Source organism: Trachinotus anak, unplaced genomic scaffold (genome assembly GCF_046630095.1).
Source record: "Trachinotus anak isolate AG129_WGS33_773 ecotype Australia unplaced genomic scaffold, CSIRO_AGI_Tana_v1 ptg000025l, whole genome shotgun sequence".
In the NCBI taxonomy this organism is placed as follows: domain Eukaryota; kingdom Metazoa; phylum Chordata; class Actinopteri; order Carangiformes; family Carangidae; genus Trachinotus; species Trachinotus anak.
The window spans coordinates 9,933,660-9,952,824 of NW_027273876.1; the positions used below are offsets into that span (position 1 = coordinate 9,933,660).

At 40.6% G+C, this 19,165-nt stretch overlaps 1 protein-coding gene across 1 annotated transcript; it reads left to right on the plus strand.

Annotated features, from left to right (window-relative positions):
- The first annotated feature begins 646 nt into the window (after positions 1-646).
- On the plus strand, positions 647-16,319 carry cpn1 (carboxypeptidase N, polypeptide 1). Its single transcript, XM_071463420.1, has 9 exons — positions 647-1,410; positions 4,091-4,287; positions 6,282-6,437; positions 10,931-11,107; positions 11,198-11,309; positions 13,948-14,087; positions 14,792-14,891; positions 15,674-15,792; positions 15,908-16,319. Exons 1-9 carry the CDS (start codon positions 1,176-1,178, stop codon positions 16,019-16,021), a joined length of 1,350 nt encoding a protein of 449 aa, XP_071319521.1. The 5' UTR covers positions 647-1,175; the 3' UTR covers positions 16,022-16,319.
- Positions 16,320-19,165: the final 2,846 nt, after the last annotated feature.

The window sequence follows — 19,165 nt, forward strand, 5'->3', positions numbered from 1 at the left end:
TTCTCTATCTCTGTCCTTTAAATTCTCTCCCTTCATTGTCATTTTACCTCTGCTTTCTCTCCATCCTTGTCAGTTGATCCTCCTTTCTTTGTAACTTTTTTGACATTTCTCCTTCTCTCGAGGTTCATGTTGCTCAATTTTCCATCTTCAATTCCTTCTCTTGCTTCACGTTTGCTTTTTCTCTTTTTAGAAACTTCCCCAAGCAGTTGCACAACGTTCTGTGAGGAAAAAGCTTCTCTTTTCTCCAGCAGGTTGATTGACAGCACCCCTTGCACACTCTGCAGCATGTGTGTGTGTGTGTGTGTGTGTGTGTGTGTTCATAGTGGGGGGGTGGGGGGGTACATGTGTCTTGGCATCAACCAGTGTCTTTAGAAGTTTAATTGCAGCATTTGGTCTTTCTTCTCTGGGCCACAGGAGCATGTGTGGGTATGTTTTCCTACGTGTGTGTGTATGAATGCTGCTTTGGGGAAACTGCAACAAAACCAGTCCAAAGGTTGCGAAAGAGCTCTCACACTGATTCATCTGAGGAGTGCAGGGACATGTACATGCACACACACACACACACACACACACACACACACACACACAGAGGGGTTGTGTGTTGACTTAAGAGTTAATGAATGGATGATTGAGGGCTGCAGGAGTTGGGGAGAGCAGTGCCGTGGAAACAACCCCTCTTTCCCAGGAAGGGAGTATAGAACTGAACCAGAGTAAGAGACAAAGAAAGGGATAGAAAATGAGCGTGTGAGGGACAGAATGAAATTCAGATTGTGTGTGCCGAGAGCCGAGGGGGCTGTGGGGCGAACTACTTGAAGCAGACGCATTCTAAGCAGCAATAAAGCAAGTTGCATGTACTTGACAAGGACCCAAAGGGAAAGAGAGGGAGAGAAGCAGCTGTTGGAGGAGGAGAGTGAGACAAAGAAGGAGCGAGGGGCTGTCCTTACTTGCTCTTCAGTGTGAGGACTGGATGTGGGAGGAGGCAGGGGGAGAGGGAGAGCAGGAGAAAGAAGGGGAACAAGAAAGGAAAAGAGCAAGCAGGGACTGAGCAGCATGTTTTGTGTGTAAAGAGATAAATATACATCTGAAAGTGTGTGAGTGTATTGCACTGTTGCAGCAGTCTCTTCACCAGGCTCCTCTTATCTCCTCCTGTTCTGCACAACTTGGACTAAGACACTATGCAGCAGGGGTGGACTCTTCCCTGGCTGGGTGCTGTCCTGCTGGGACTGATGGGACTCCTGGTGTCGGGCTCAGACTTCCAGCATCACCGTTACGAGGAGATGGTGCGAGCCCTGTTTGCGGTGCAGAGTGAATGCCCCTACATCACACGCATCTACAGCATCGGGCGCAGCGTGGAGGGGCGCCACCTCTACGTGCTGGAGTTCAGTGATAACCCAGGCATCCATGAAGCATGTGAGTAACACCTGATTCACTGTCTGAACGGCTAGTGTGGATGGACTGGTTACGATTAAGATCAAAAGTGTTTTAATAAAGGATGATCACAAGGACAATGGGGAATTATTCATAACAGACACAGCAAAATCCAAGTTAATACAATGTTCAGTCTTAAAATGTGAAATTCAGTTTATAAGTGTTCGAATTTCTATATGACAGCAAGTCTGTACTATTTCTAATGCCACTAAGTATCTTTTGAAGCTGATAAACAAACATGTAACATTGCTCTGGTGGTACAGAAAATGGATTTTAAATGATTAGGGATTTCTAATGCCCCAGCCCTGTCACTGGTGGCCCATTTGTCTTGCACTTTTTTCTGTGGGGAGTGAGAACATAGCTGGCAGAAGATACAGTAGTCTGTGGGGGCTCTGATTCTTTTCCCCACGGAGATGAAATGTAAGCTTTCGATTTGGCTTTATGTAACTGGTTTACTGTCTGGCTTAACAGTGAAGACAGAGAAAAGAGGAGATATCCCGAGCTGGCTTCTTTGACAAACATTAGTGGCCGTAAACTGTGGAAAATTGAAAGTGAACGCGGAAAGGCAAAAGTGAAAGAATTGAGTCAACATCTGTGATTCATTTCAATTTTTACCATCCAACCACTGACAAAATCTGGGGTGTTATTCAAAGCTGAGCAGATGACACAGGGGTTCAGTTTGAGTCAACAAGGCTTTAACCCTGAACCCGCTCTTGCAAAAGCTTTGCTTGTTTTTCCCCGTCTCCCAACCACTGAATCGGCTCTTCAGGTGTTTATTTTGCATATCGGTTGCAAATTGAAAGCCATAAACTCATTACAGCCAGTGTTTGTATTGAAAACAGGCCAAAGGGTCATACGCGTGGAAGTCATTTTAAAGGTTTTTCCATTCTTGCACATTCTTGCATTCCTTGCAATAGCAGCTACTTGAACAAAAAAAAAAAAAAAAAAAAAAAAGCAGCTCCACAACTGCAGGGAATGCTTTTTTGGCTGTGGCTGAGCTTGCATTTTTTTCTGCATATGCACACGTAGGGGCTTCCTTCAGTAGAATAGAAGGATGTGCGCCTGTTCTGTTGCAAGGTGACCGAGGGTGAAAAACAGGAACTGTGTACTTCGCGGAGGGGAGTGACCTTAGGTCTTGTCTGGGTCAACCCTCTTGCACCCTTAAGGAAGTTCATGTCTTTCACATGCTGCTGAGTGTGTGTGTGTGTGTTTTTTTTGAGCTGCACATTCGAGCCAACACTGTTTTCTGAACTCAAGGCCAGTTGGCCCCTTGTTAAATAAAAGGAGGCGAATTCAGTGCCCAAGCTGCCATTTGGGTGCCTGAAGCAATTAGAGAGGGGTGTTCATAAATTTGGAAGTATCTGCTCACCCGCACAATACCCCAACCCCCCAAAACCCACAACCACTTCTTCATGTGAACAAGAGAAGTGCAAACAGTTGCAGTGCTTTGAACTGTGGGTATAGTGTAAAATAATAAATACTGGGCACCACAGTTTTAGCCGGCGTGCAACAGTAGCTCTGTCCTCTAGCTGCAGTGTTTGGGGGCCTTCAGGTCTCTCAATGCGGCAGCAGTGATTAATGAAGGGACCCCTGGGAGGAGGGAACCCTATACAGAGAGGGAGACTGTTTGGATAGGTGGCTCACCCAATCAGTGACAGATAATCATAGGAATGCCAGATGACCTTATCTAAATAATTCAATCAGCTGTAATCAAGCTCACTCCCTAGACCTCACCTTTGGCTGAACCTTGAGAAAATCCTTATCAAGAAATTGAAATAATGCAAAATAATTTTAAGCTTAGTGAGTATGTTTTGAGAGGAAGAAATAACACAATCTTCCTCTCACGATTGAAAAATTGAATCTATAAGCAATAAAATGCAACCTTTGTCAGTTTAATACACTGCTGCTACAGTGTCACTTGGTGCGGTACGATCAGTCGCTCATGGAGGCTGATGTTAGCTAAAGGGGAACTCCACATCAAAGTCACATCAAAGTCTGTTTACATGTCTTGGGGAAGACTACTGCATGACAAGTTGCCTCAGGTGATGTCACTTGAGTCAGTGTCAGTCTGCTCCTCATGTCTGCCTGAGGCTAGCACGTACTGCTACTAGCATAGTACACTTAAATCTCAAATCAAACTGTCACCACTGGAGTTGCATCATGTAGTTGGTTTGTGAAATAAAACAGTGATATGGGTGTACAATGCTAAATTGGTGGAGTACTCTTACAGCTGACAACAGTAAACTTTAAATCTAGATATTACAGCATAACTGACCTTACTGACTTTGCTTTATAGCTCTTGTGGCACTATCATACAGTTTCAGTGTGTCACAGTTTTATTACAAAAGCATAATGAGAAGTGAACACAGTGTGCCTCACTATGAGGTTACGTGATTATTAGTTAGGTTTTGTGATGTTTGAATTATATTTTAAATTTTTAGAAACATTTAGAAACTCAATACAGGAGCTCAAAGATTCATTAAAACTCATAGGCTGAATTAAAAGCTTGAAAAAGACTGCTTAACGAGTGGATGTGCTCATATATGTGTACGTATGTGTGTATGTGCGCTCAGGCAGTCATTTTAAATGTCACGCTTGGTAGCTCTATGTGGCTTTTTGACCTCATGCCCCCCCTCCCTACACCTCTCCACTTCCTCCCCAGTGGAGCCAGAGTTCAAGTACGTGGGCAACATGCACGGCAACGAGGTGCTCGGTCGTGAGCTGCTCATTAAGTTCTCCCAGTTTCTGTGTGAGGAGTATCGGGCCGGAAACCAGAGGATCATGAGGCTGATCCATGACACGCGCATCCACATCCTGCCCTCCATGAACCCAGATGGCTACGAGGTGGCTGCCAGACAGGTAATGTACACCCTGATAGTATATGTGAGGCTTGAGGCTCCTACAAACCAAAGGAAAACAATGGAAAATCCTCCACAGGGATATGTTTGGACGTTTTCTTAAGCAATCATTTGCCACTTCTGGAGAAAAAAGTTTCCACATTTTTCTTCTATTGTGTTCTTGCCAGTGGAAATTTTAGAAATTTTAAAGTCCCTCAGTGAAACTCAATACCTGCAAGTAAAATCACAGCTCAATACACATTCAACACACATCTTACCTGACTCCGTCTGATAACATAAATCTAAAAGTATCTGATTTGACATAAAATGAACATGTGTGTGTTTAAGATAAGCAACTAAGAGCCAAACGCTATCAGGTAATTTTCTTCCACTGTTTGCTAATGTCTGTAATAATCCCATCGATCTGCCCCCTGAAAGTGCCCCTAGCTTTCTACCAGGGGTAATTATATGGGCTGTGAAACAACAGACACACACGCAACCCCCTTGAATACACACACACACGTGTGCACAATCTCTTTGAGACTAATTATATGTCCTGAGGAGGCCAGTTGCACATGAAGGTCCCTCCCGTTGCCACTCAGACGACACATGCACACCACACTATAATTTGTTGCATCAACACATGTTTGGGTGCAACAGCATCTGGAAAACAATGGGAGGACTGTTTTGTCCTGGAGGGCACAGTACTGATTTTGGGTTGTAATTGAGCTTTTTAGGAAAAACAACAAAAATTACAATATCAATGGCATCAGGAAATGTAAGATTGAAACTGTTCCATGTAGAGTTCAGTCAGTTCTTTCAGTTCTCTTTTGACAGATCAGAAAGTTCTACAGACGCCTGCATGGAAATGTTTATAAATACTATGCAGATCCAACAAAAGACTCCCTGTTTTGGAACACATCACATTTTGAAATATGCTCCTAATGTTTAAAAAGAGGCAACCTGAGAGCATCTTTGCTTTATAGTCAATAAACATAAGAAATTTTGAAATGACAATGATAAAAGGTCATCTTTGGAGTCACAGCCAATGCAAACAAAAACAAAAATTCCAAGGCACTCTGACTCCCGAGTATCATAAATCAGTCTGCAGCCATGCCAGTGGATCTGTGCGGATGTACTCAGGCACAGCAGTGCTTTCAGCAAAATGCTAACAACAGCCGCTAAATGTCAGCATTTAGCCGGTATGTTTACCATGTTAATCTTAGTGAGTATGCTAACATTTGTCAGGTTGCACTAAACACCAAGTGCAGCTGAGGCTGAAATAGTTTTACAACTATTCGATTTGTTCATACACAGAAACTGATCAAATACTTCCATAAAACAAATCATAATGTTGTCCCAATGACGGCGCTACATGAAAATCAGTATGATTCACCTCGAGGCGAACATGAATGTTTGTATCAAATTAGTTGTGGAGACATTTCGTCATTAACCACAGATGTGAACATCACAGTGGCACTAGATGAAAAGTCAGGGAATCATCAAAGTCACTGGGCTTCATCCTCTGGGTACTATGACTGTCTGTAGAAAATTTGATGGCAACAGAGATTTTTCTGTCTGGACCGACCAGCAGATCGTCACTGCCATGGCTGAAAACTACTATGCAATATTACAGGCTTTTAAAAAAATATATATAATAGTCAGGACTCAAAGTGTTGAATTTTTTCTTTGTTTTTTCACTTTTCTTGTTGGCACAGTCTTAACATCCATTGGGAAGGATCTAAGTTTGGATTCCTAAGAGAGCAAGTTAATCATTGTGGATTAAACCTGTTGGAAAATAATTTACTGTTGTTTCACTGAAGATTGCCTGCGCAATTTGTGCAATTTGAAAGTCAGTTTTCCTTTTCTGCTACCAAGCGGCATGAATTCATAGCCTGAAAGAACTAAAACCCCAGATCATTCACAGCTGATAACCCTCTGCTGTAACAAGCAAGGTAACTGTGACCCAACAGGCTGCAGTTTTGCACACTTGATAGTTTGTCTTTGGGTCAACAGGGTCCAGAGTTCAATGGCTACCTGGTGGGTCGAGGGAACGCCAGAGAAATCGACCTGAACCGGAACTTTCCAGACCTGAACGCGCTCATGTATTACTACGAGAAAACCAGTGGACCAAACCACCACCTGCCCCTGCCGGACAACTGGGAGCAACAGGTCAGTGCTACTGGATAAACGCTGCGGGGACGTGTACACCATCAGACACCATTTATCAGTAAATATGTGTGTCCACATTCATACAAATATGTGCATGTTTGGGTGAGAGAGGAAGACGGATGAAGACATTTTTCATGCTCGTGTCAGAGTGTGTTCAGTGTTTGAATATGGAGTTGAATAATGAGCATAGCTGAGTTATCTTGGCTTTTACTTTGTTGACATGAAAAAATTCACGAGGTTCTTCACTGGATCGAACTTGCTGCCAGCGGAGCTTTAATTAAACGAAAAAAAGTGTGCATAAATTTAAACAGCAAGTAAAGTTGCTGTTGTGTATGTTTGTGAGTGCCTGAGCAGTCTGGCCCATTTGGATTGGTGTCTTGGTGCTCATCTCACCATAAAACCAATACACGTATTGTATAAATTGTGCTTTTCTTCTTCTGGGTCAGAAAGACGCCACTTGCTTTTGTCTTTGCAAACTGAAATAGGTGAGCGAAACCTAGATGATAAAGTGGTTTTGTTGATAAATGATGATTGTCATGACATCTGTTTGCTGACAGCTGGTGTGGATTCAAGCTCAGAAAAAGCCTAAAAAATGTAGAAGGGAAACAAATTTAAATGGAAATACAGATGTCCTCACACACGCAGTAAGAACACCTGATAAGATATACAGTATGTTATGTGTATGAAGACCTTCAGCTTCACCTAAACATTTTTGTCTCCCCATCACCACCATGAGAAGTTGAGCTGGCCTACTCTGCGGTCTCAGAGTGTAACTGTTACCTGCTACCTTGAGGTGCAGCCTGACTCTCCACATAGCTTACAAACCTGTGATTTCACTCAAAACTGTCTGTTCATTGCCAAGTCTCAGTATCCCAAGAACACAAATGCCTACTTTCTTGAAATAACCAAGACATTCGCCACTGTGCTCTTCCCCAGTGAAGCCGTGCTTGTGGATAGATTTGTTGTTATGAGACTATTGGGAATCAACTTGCAAAGCATTGTGCTCCTTGAAATATTTTTATCTTGGCAAAAACACACAAAGCTGCACTGTCAGGTACTTTGACATGCAACTACATGTCCTTTCCAATGGAACAGAACAGAAACCTGTCCTACACAGTGAATAACAATGAAGGAATAGACTTATTATTTATTCAAAATACAAATATACCTTAGCTGATGATGTATTTTATTTTTGTATCAATATTACAATGTATATAGTTTAGTTTGGCTGTGGGAGAGGCACGGGTTCATTCTGGGTGATTGAACGGCCTCTGGTGTGTTTTACTGTGCACTCATTATTTTAGATCACTGCAGTGTAAAATGAACAGAGAACAAGTGGAAGTGTGCAAGTGTGTGCTGTCAAACTATTCCTAGCGGTTTGCTGAGAGGAACGTTTTAAGGTCAGATCCTGGGGGACGCCTCATCCGCAGTCATGTTATCTTCGGCAGACACTAAAAGCCCAACTGTATTCAAGCTTCCTTGACGTGTTCCACTGAATAGCCTGGCCTTTGGCCCCTCCTTCCTGAAACAACTGACTGCTGTTACTGCTGGATAATGCCATTTCTCTACAAATATGATAAGACATTGCTACAAGTTTCAAAAGTCAATATTGTCAAATATTGTCAAATATAACAGAGTTTGCCTCCATCACATTATGACACTATCGACCAAGTTAACCATATATGAAGAAGAGATTATTTCAGGTTTATTGTTCAGTGGCAAAAATATAATAACTCTAATCCAAATGTCATCTGTCCATCTGATGTTATATTAACAATGAGAAATAATGATGTAATCTACCCTTTGTAAAGTAATTAAATAAAAATATGTAATATACCCTTTGCAGAGTAAAAAAACAGGGATTAAATTAGCAATGTGATGTTAAAGCTTTAACTGGAGGAAAGTTTAACTATCATAGATTCCTGCAGTATATTTAGAAATAATGCTCTTAAGATTTTTTTTTAATTTTACTTTGAATTGTTGGAAAAACTAAAACTCAAAAAGGAAACAACAAAACATATAGTAGGTTGAAGAAGAAGAAAAACAAATCTTAGAGTGGTTAATAAATGTCAGTGGATGTTGCAGTATGCTTTGTCCCCAGTGTCCATAGCCTTCATAATGTGAATGTCCAAACAGACTGATCCAGTGAGCGTTCTTTAGATATATAAACTGCACATAGAGGCACACTCAGAGGGCACAGAAATCAACTACACTGTAAAGTTGAAGCTATAATTAAGGGGACCCAAATCTTATCAAGTGTGCAGTCAGATGAAGAGTCCCTTCTGCCCTAAGCAAATTTTTTAAGCCTCTTTTGACAAGATATAGCATTATAGAGAAATTATTACAGTATAATTTCCAGTTTTATCACATGTCTATTCATTTGTTTTGTTCCCATGCAAGTACTATTTTTTTTTTTCTCCAATTTATTAGTTCCTGGGCTGCGAATACATTGAGAAGACTAAAATGCTGGTCCCTCCAGTTGCGGGTTGGCTGTCTACCCACATGACTGCCGCCTCAAAGAGATACACAAAAGAGAAACTGTGCCGCTGTTACAGATACTTCATTCATTCGTGCTGGTCAGGTTTACATCCTCACAGGCGACGTGAAGCCACAAGCCCCTGAGCTCGCCTGCAGACTCAGACATGCTACATTTACATTAGCCAGCTGATGAGGTTTTATCCAGAGGAACACAGTTTTCCCCTTTTACTCATCACAAGAAAAACTAAGATAGGGCAGAGGTGAAGAAATGTGTCTGGGCCAGCAGCGGCATTAACTGACAAATACACTGACTCAGGGGCTCCCAGGTGCGTTACTCATGGAGTCTGATTCCTGTATGAGGACTCATAATTTTAAATCTCAAATTCACAAAACAGAACCAGCACTTGCTCTCATCTGAGAGTTGTAATTTCTCACGGTTGATTTCACTCAGGAATTCTTTTTTTTTTTCTTTTTTTAAGTTTCCCACCACTTGCAGACTGACAGCGGGGGGGTCTGTTCTTAGAAATACTGTATTTACTCAACCTCACCCACCTCGCACCATGAGGCCAGGCAGTGCTTTTGCAGGAGTGTCCGCTCACAATTGATTGGCCTGCAGAGGACATCCATCACACAGTATGAAAACTTACCACAAACTGTCAGTGGACCACTGAGTGATCCAGGATGTGTGGATTTGTGTGTGTTTGTATTGTAGTTTTTTTAAGATGGCATGCTGTTCCCTTTCTGTCTATGCATTCATTTTAGTATTATGACACTGAGATATGATGTTCAGTGTGTTTTTGTGAGTGTGTGTGTGCCCTTCATATATGTAACCCAACGCCATGGTGACAGGCCTGACTTCAAAGTACATATGGGTGTATATAAAGATCCACAGATCATAAATACGTCTCACTTCTTGATACCACTCCTGTGTTCAAGGCTTGTGGGCTCTGACCGACCTGATTATTCTTGAACAGAGCCAGACTGTGTTTATTTTCCTACATACCTTATTCAAGGAGAGGCATCAGCCTTTGTCTCCAAGCACGATATACAGCTAGGAGTGAGTGAGGATAGTTAGCACTGACAGAGAAAATAAAAATGATTGCATAACCAGGAATTTACAGGGTGATGTCTGTAGTTTGGATGTCTGTGGAATTGAACTGGAGATGCCCTACGTCATCTTTAAAGTAGCTCTGTAGCTAATAAACCATTATTTTTCTATAGTTGGCTTATTGTAGATTCACTGTAGAAGTAACTGTTGTTTTTCCATCCTGGCAGCTTCCACTAAAGTAGCTACTTATTGTAGCTTGTAACTTACTAAAGTAGCACCATCTTGTAAACTCATCTTTCTCCCTGAATTCCAGACTCAAAAACAGAAAAGAAATGGCTTTTAACAAACACTAACCACCATGCCTGATTCATTTAGAGCCTTGATGAAATGAGATGAATTGCAGCACTGAAGGATGAGGGAGAAAGTGCACGGCGAGTTAAGTTGAAGGATCATTTCATGGGTTTGAGAAAGGCAGAGGACGCCTTGAGGAATTAACCATGGTTGCATAAAAAATATGTGCATATGGCAAAGCAGAGAAGAACTAGAATCTGTCCAGATAACCAGCCAAGAGAAGCCACATTTCTGGGTGAAAAGAAAACCAGATGTCTTCGGTCCACTGATGCTGTTTAGTTAAGCTCTGGGATGAAGTGAGGGCTATGTATAATATTTTAATATAGTTAGACAATATACTGGAGGTCTGACAGACTCTAATACAGAAAGGGACAGTTTGTTTCAAGGGCTGGGAAAGAATTTCTGGACTAATTATTTAACAATAATAAAAGTTGGACATTTGACAAAGGACATTAAGTAAATACTGTACTAAAGTGCCACGAGTAGTTAGATTCAATATATCTTTGGGTGTGTAAGTATATGAAAAGGTCCATATGGCCTGTAAGTACATCAGCCCTCAAGTCAAAAGCTACTTTCTTTAACTTTCTTTAACTTTCTAATTGAACATCCTCCTCAGGTTGAACCGGAGACCTTGGCAGTCATAAAATGGATGCAAAACTACAATTTTGTTCTGTCAGCCAATCTCCATGGAGGAGCTGTGGTGGCCAACTACCCCTTTGACAAGTCAAGAGATCCCCGCATCCGAGGGAGGACCACATATGCAGCCACTCAGGATGACAAAATCTTCAGACAGGTGAGCTGCAGATAAAAAAAATTCACCCATCTGATGTCCTGTGTGTGAAAATGAGCTGTGGATGACAAGTGCATTTGTGTGTGAGGACAGTTGGCGAGGACCTATTCGTACGCTCACAGCTGGATGCACAAGGGCTGGAACTGTGGGGACTTCTTTGATGAGGGGATCACCAATGGGGCCAGCTGGTACTCTCTGTCCAAAGGTAAGCAAGACCTCTGTTCATGTGCAGCATGAAGCTGAAACAAATAAAGAAGAACTAAAAAAAAAAAACAAAACACTGGAAACACTCCTGGAATCATGAAATGCTTGTCTCTATCACCTTTAAAGAATAGTGTCCAACACTGTTCACAAATCTCTTCCTACTCATCAGTGACATTTTGAGCTGGAACAGCAAACTGTGTTCAGTTTCAAACATTAAAATGGGAGTAAAATAAGGGAATATGAGGGCGCAGTTGAGTAGTATAACAAACTTTGTTGTTTAAATTATCACTGTGATGATTTGGTTGAGTTATCTCTTTATTGTACATTTATAATCCCACCAAAACAATCTTTTTACTAATTTTAGTCTGTGTACAATGAAAGTCCTGGCAACGTTCTGCCTGAAATGTGATTCAGCATTTGGATTTGCATACCATAAAGTGGCATAATGTCACCTTTGTGCTACATTAATGAATTAGTGCTCACACTCTGTTTCCTGTGTACTTGACCATGACTTTCATCCATTTGAATCATTTTTTAACAATTTCCATCTTTTTTTCATTTTGTTTTTCTGAGAGTTCTAAGTATTGGTTGTTGGTCAGATAAGTGGCAATAAATAGTAATAGTGATAGAGGTAGATAGAGTTTTTCTGTGCACATTTCTGTACAAAATCAGGCAAAGCCAGCTGTATCCCTCTGTTTCCAGTCTTTGTGCTAAGCTAAGCACAAATAACAAAATACTTCTTTAAAAGACAGCATGTATATTGGTTTGAAATGCCAATATTTTATTCACGTTGATAGAAGTACTCATTAGTAGTAGAGTACGCAGCAGCACATTGACGTAGTGAAAGAAAGGGAAGCGTGTGGTGCTGTGCATTGCTATACACCCCAGATACAAAGATAGAACAGATGAAAGCAGGTGAAGTCTACCTCCATGTGCAAAACAAAGCATTCCCTGTTGACATGCAAAATGCCAACATGTTGGAGAACATCTATTATCATTGTTGTTCCAGAGGAAGACAAGGTCACCTGCGTGAATAATGGCAGGCACAGACATAGACTTCAGCATGAATGAAATGCCTTGAAGGGCTTGCATGGCACACTTTCCCAGGGTCCTCATGAACTATCTGACTCTTTCTGAGGCCTCTGTGCTCTCCTCTTGCCTTTGACCTCCTCACCTCCTGTACATCAACAGCTGCACTGCCGCTCACCCCTCAGCTTAGCTGCTCAAGTTCATAAATCACACCACTTTGATGGGTTTAACCACCATCAGAAGTCAGTTTAACACGTACTCTAGGTGACTAGACATGCCAACAAAAACCCTTGGTGCTGTATAAAGTTTGGGGGCTTTTCATTTATGTTATCAAACACAGATCTTCCACCTGTGTCAAGTTCATTTTCTCGCTAACAGTGTTTGTAAGTGTTCTTGGTTGATAAACACAGAGGCTGGAATATTTCGGCTATTCGATGCTTGCCAAAATTTGAAAATCTGAAATTTGGTAGATATTGCGAAAATCGTGGATTTGAAAATTGTTGTTCATAGTAAAATAGCACACCATTTTAGATTTTACATTTTTTTAGCGCTGACAGAAAGTGTTGCAGTTTTTTGGGAGGGTCCGTTGAAAATTTAGAGAAAACTGGGGAGGGCCTTGCTTTTTAAAAAAAGTTAACCATAAAGTTTATCTGCACAACCCATTACATTTTATACAGTCCCTTAACACTTGCTCAAACTACTCTTTTTTTTTATTTTTTCAGCAGCAGATTTACTGCTGTTCAGTTGCACATAGAAAGTAAATTTGGTGAATATTTGAGATTTGTTTTTGCACTTATGTGTGCCATGCAAAGAGCCAGAAAGCTTAGTGGGGCTGTGATTAACCACTTTAATTCAAAGTAATATCATAACTCGTAACTCCATTGGGAGTTATACGAGCATTGGCAGTGGCAGCTAACTTAAAAGTTCTCATGCCTGCTTGTTTGGTTTATGGGTTGGGAACTTTCTGTTAAGACTTGATGAATACTTCCAGCAATGTTTTGCCATATGCTTGGAAGGAGCAGTACACCAGGTTCATCAAACTGTCTGGGCATGTATTCAATTCTAGCTCAGTTAATCTGTAAGTGCAGCAATAACAAGACCCGAGTCTTTGATGTGTAAGTCCTGGTCTGAGCTGGTCTGGATTCTTCCAAGGAATGTGAATCTGATGAGCTTTTCAGTTGAGTCATGCAAGCTTTTGATTTGGGTGAAAAACACCCACAGTTGCATTTAGTAGGAGCATGTTATGTTTATTCTAACAACTCCTTTTGCTCCAAGTGTTATGTCATGGTCTATGAGGTTACATTTGAACTTCCCCTCCCAATAACAGCCTCATATGCATTAGGCTGTAGGAAATTCAGTCTTTCATAAAGTCAGCCTGATGTTGGGTGTATTGAAAGTCCATCAAAACTGGTCTTAAAGTCCAGCTCTTTGTGAAAGAATTGAATGAAACAGCTTTTAAACAACTTAGTAAAAGCTCCAGTGTCCAGTTTCTCACCGACCAAAATTGCTCACCCATGGTTTTTGAGTCCGCTGTAACAAATTCCACCTTTTGATAAATCACAATGACTTCAACAAAATCTAAAGTGATATCAAATATCTTTGTGTCTCAGGCATGCAGGACTTCAACTACCTGTACAGCAACTGTTTTGAGATCACCCTGGAGCTGAGTTGTGATAAGTTCCCTCCAGCATCAGTGCTACCCAGAGAATGGCTGGCCAACCGAGAGGCACTGGTTTCATACCTGGAACAGGTCGGACCAAACATACACACACACAAATACACACAGATTTTGGCAGATTACAGTTATGTCAATAAAGTATTACAATTTAACAACTTGCTGCACACACCACAAACACACAGTCATACAGTTACACACAAAAACCCAACTGCCAAAAGTCAAGAGTCCAATACTTTGGCTTCCTGTAAGTATTGGCTATGATTCTCTGGATAAAGTGACTCAAAATGAGCTGCGTGAAATTCAGTGTAACACAAGTAAATTGACTTCTACCTTCTGTCATGCACTAAATGACGCCTCAGTCTGAAGACAAAATGCCCTTTATCCCACTCAGATAAAATGCAGTGATGCTTAGCCACTGATCGAGTTTCTAAAGCCACAAGGGAGGGTTCAGAAATGCATACCTTTCTCCACAGCACTGATTAAACAAACCAAACTGAGGGGGCCTGCAGAAACTGTTATGGTCTTGTTTTTCTTGTGTGTCTGTTGCAAACCACAAGACTAGGGAAGGTTAATAAGGCCTAATGTTGTGGCATTTGCTTCTAAACTGTAGTTAATGACCTGATATGACCTGCAATCAATGCTGTAATCTATCGCAACATCCAAACACAAAGCTATCTGTTGTCACGCTTTCCTAATTTACTTTTTTTGCACATTGTCCATTATATTTTGGGTTGCACAAAATTTACAAAGAGTAATATATGTTTCTCCTTTTTCAGGTGCATCACGGGTTAAAAGGCATGGTGTACGATGAAAACAACAACCCTATCAGCAACGCTGAGATTGCAGTAGCTGGCATCCGCCATGATGTGACCAGTGGTAAGAAGCAGTTGGTGGAATGTCAGTTAATTATTACACAGATGTGGTTGTTGTTAATGTTGTTTTTTTTACTCTTCGACTCTGGGGTTGAAGAAATAGTGGGTTAGGTTTGTGGTAAATGATCTGCTAATGTCCTGGTCAGTGATTTATAAGAATGGAGGGTCCAAAAATCTCACTTGTGCTTATTTGAAAGGGGCCCAGGTCTCAAGATTGCATGAGGGCCCAAACACTTGAATGGATCAAGCTGCCCTCTGGTGGTAGAATGGTGGAATGCACTTTAAAAATAATATAAACTGTACATGCAATGTATTTACATTTACCCAAGTGCTGTACATGCTCCTAGTCCACTGCGTTTAGGAAGGAAATATTACTAAATAAATTATTAATAAATAATAAAAATTAAAACCTGTATTGAACACATTAAACATGATGCATGGTTACACAGTACATTAAACCACTAGATGATATATAAAATTGCTACATTGGTACATCTTTGCCAACTACAGCATTAAAATGTTGTTTATATGTTAATGCATCAATAATAATAATCTAATACGATAATATATAACAATATAACTCTGACAGAGGTCATTTTGCTTCAGTACTGGGTAGTTTTACTTTTACACATAAGCAAATGCAGAACTGTGACTTTCTATTTCTTATACTTACTATTACTTATGTAATGAATCTGAATACTTATACTTCCTCCATCACTGTGTAATGTAAAATTAGTTGGATGTTTCAATCTCTCATCTTTTCCCCATGTGTGTGTGCCCCTCCAGGAGCTGATGGCGATTATTTCAGACTCCTGCTACCAGGCACCTACACTGTGACAGCATCTGCCCCGGGTTACGTCTCCTCCACCAGCACCGTCACAGTGGGACCAGCTGAGGCCATAGAGGTGTGTGTTGTATCCGTATGGACAGGATATACATGGGTGCATAAGACTCTTAAAAATTTTACCCTCAAATGCACTTTGATCACTTACTCTTTCCTCTACATCTCTTCCCCGACAGCTTCATTTTTACTTGAAAACAGCACCAAAACAAAACCCCAAACCGATGAAGCTCCACCACAGCAAGAAGAACCTCTCGTCTCCTAAGGCCCCGTCAAAGCTCGGCCCTAGATGAGACATGGACACTGATTTAGATACCACATAAACCTGGTAAATGACCATAATATATGTATGTAATTTTACCTTTGTAGTCCTATGATTATGTATTTCAAACTCCTGTGTTTTTTGTTTGTGTTTTTTGTTGAGAAATATAAACTGTGTGTCTGTGTTAAGGAATTGTTGCAAACCTGGTGTATTTATGTCACGGTGTTGATTTGTATGAACACAACTATCCTGTCTTCGTTAAGGACTTTTTGGACTTTCTAATATTTGAGGAACATTGACATTGAAAATAAAATACAGTTTTTTCTCCATATGTTGCGTTTTTATTGTGTTTTGTCTGTACATTCTTCTTTGTTGCATTTGAATGAATAACAATAATAATAACAATATTGCCAATGGTAATCTTTGTTTTATAACATTTCAGTCCAGTCCAAAACATACACACAAAAGTGGTAATTGAATACTATGAAAGGAAGAGATTTAAAATGAAATGAGCAAAATAAAGGTGAATGAGGTGGACGGATAAAGCCTCAAACTTTTTTAGTCTGAACTTCATGTTAAAGGATAAATATATTTTTGACTCATTGCCCTGAGAGTACACAATAATAACAGTTTTGTTACTATATTTACCTGAAACGGGCTGTTCCAAATTTTCTTCATTTGGAAATAATTCCTGGGTCAAATTTGCCAGTTGACTTTTCAGACATCTCCTGTTGCACATTTGTAGAACAGTAGATGTCACTGCAGCACAAGGAAGGGAGCCAAACACAGCTGCATTTGGGTATAGCTGACTTGAAGCTGGGCCCTAAAGGAAATTATCCACTCCTGAGACCTTTTGACTTTTTATATTAAGCCATAAGGCAATTCATTTTTCTGTATGTGAATTTCCTATCAAATAATGTCCAGCTGATACAGTTGAATATGTACAATGTGTTTCATGCTTGTCACTCTTATGATAACAATTCTGGACACCTCCATAATGACCATACAATTATAAATATTCCAAAATGCAACAATTTCATTGAGCTTGCCCAACATGTCATCATAGTGCATCATGTTGCGATACCCAGAAAAGTGCTTGCACAACATCACTAAAGAGAACTTATTCAGTTCAGATTTGTCACAGTGGTTGAGTTTTGTTTTTTTTTTTTAATCCATTGCCTCATCAGATGAGCTCAGCAGTTGACATGGTGCATCATTGCTACAGTCAAATGATTTACTGAAAATGCAGACCTTATTTCCTTTTCCTTAATCTGTTGAGCCAGTTTCATTTTCCAGGGTTCTAAGAACCAAACCAGAACCCACTGTCGCCTGGTGGTGCAACTGTTCATACTGAGTTCATATATCAACGAGATATTGAAACAATCCGACCACACAGGGAAAACCGGTCAGACAAACAGTCGCTGATCACTGCACTTTTCTTTTCTTTTCATGATCTGGGAAAGCAACGTCAAAGCAGAAGACACGAAAACACAAGCTGACGTAAAGGCTTTAAGTTCGGTTTTGTCACAAGACTGTGCCTCAGCATCCTGGAGGTGGCAGCATAGGGTCAGGTGATGTCTCTGAGAAGAATGCACAATAAAATGAATGGACATATTTATCCTCATCCCTAATTGCCCTGGTTTTGGATTTCTATTGTGTAAACATTTGTTAATATAATGTCAAATCCAACACTGATGAATTCATTTGAGGATGACCCTGATAGAGGCCGCAAGCTGAAATCCGTTGGTCAAATAAAATTCTTCTGTTGACAAGTGTTGCTGGAGTTTTGGCCTGTTTGGACCTTTTCCTGTCTCCATGCACCTTGGAAGTAGGTGAAGTTGTGCCAGATACCTTAATTTGTTCCTACACAATTCATTTCTCATGTTCTGTGTGATCTGTATCTTGTAAATTCCCCTACACGTTTATAAAAAGCATTCATTTGATTGAATTTACAGAATTAAAGCTTGAGAAAATGTTCAATAATTGAAGCTTTCACAACATGATATTCTTGGAGGATGAATCGGTGAATGGTCTTTCAAGCTAAAATAAAGAGGCCCTTTGCAAACTAGACTTAACAAACTGTTAAGAGTGGACTGGACTCTTGCACTTGAGATTTGTTTTTCCCGTTACCATTCATGAACGCTAGAGTGTACAACAATGGCCTCTCTCTGACGAACAGGAAAGAGGAAAAGCGCACTTCAGTGGGCACTCTGTGGCTCTGACTCTGTGACAATGATCCAGAGGTCCCCCCCCAAAAGACAAACATGGAGACACACAATTGATTTAATGGTAGGCAAGAGTTTAAACAGAACATCAAACCTACTGTGATGATAATACTGAGTCATAATAATCATTCACTTACTGACATCAGTTCAGTAGCTGCAACAACTGCCTACGATTATGTTCATATTTCTCAGAGGAAACTCAATGGGATGATTGTACAACAGCCAATGTGTCTTCTGCCCACAGAGCACTATAGTGACGATCAACCGGCAGCAAATATTGAAAGACAACAATAGACCCACATACTGCCCTTGAATGAAAGTGGCCACTGTGTGAGAGGACAAAGCCAGCATTTCATACAGTGCCACTGATCTGGAGTGTTCTCAGCTGTAGCATGGGTGTGAGCACGTGCACGTGTGTATGGGTGTGTGTGTGTTGGTGTGTGTGCGTGTGAGAGGGGTTGCGCTCGCATTTGTGTACACTTAGTTGGCCCAAATGTGGCGTCAATGAAGCCCACCAGTGGTCCCACAGTGCCAGACATTTCCTACACTGATTTACCTACGTCCATTGACTCACAGTTAACAGAGACATTTTACGGCACTGGTGACCACGCTTTATTGGAAGTTACTCTCTAAAAATGAATGATCTTTTTTCAGCTCATGAAAAGTTGACATTTCGGAGATATGGTGCTTTTCACTGGACAGTGATGATGCAGTGACATACTTCAAAGTATAATTGGATAATGCATTATGTCATGTATTACGTTATTCTCCATATTATGTATTTTACTTTAGAATACACATATTTTTCTTATTGTCAGACTGATAGAAAACATGTTGTAATAATTATAATACTTTGTATCTGTCACATTCATGTGCACCTACAGTACATACACTGATAAACCCTTTTGCACCTACTTTATAGAGATGGCCTATATAGATTACATCTGTCA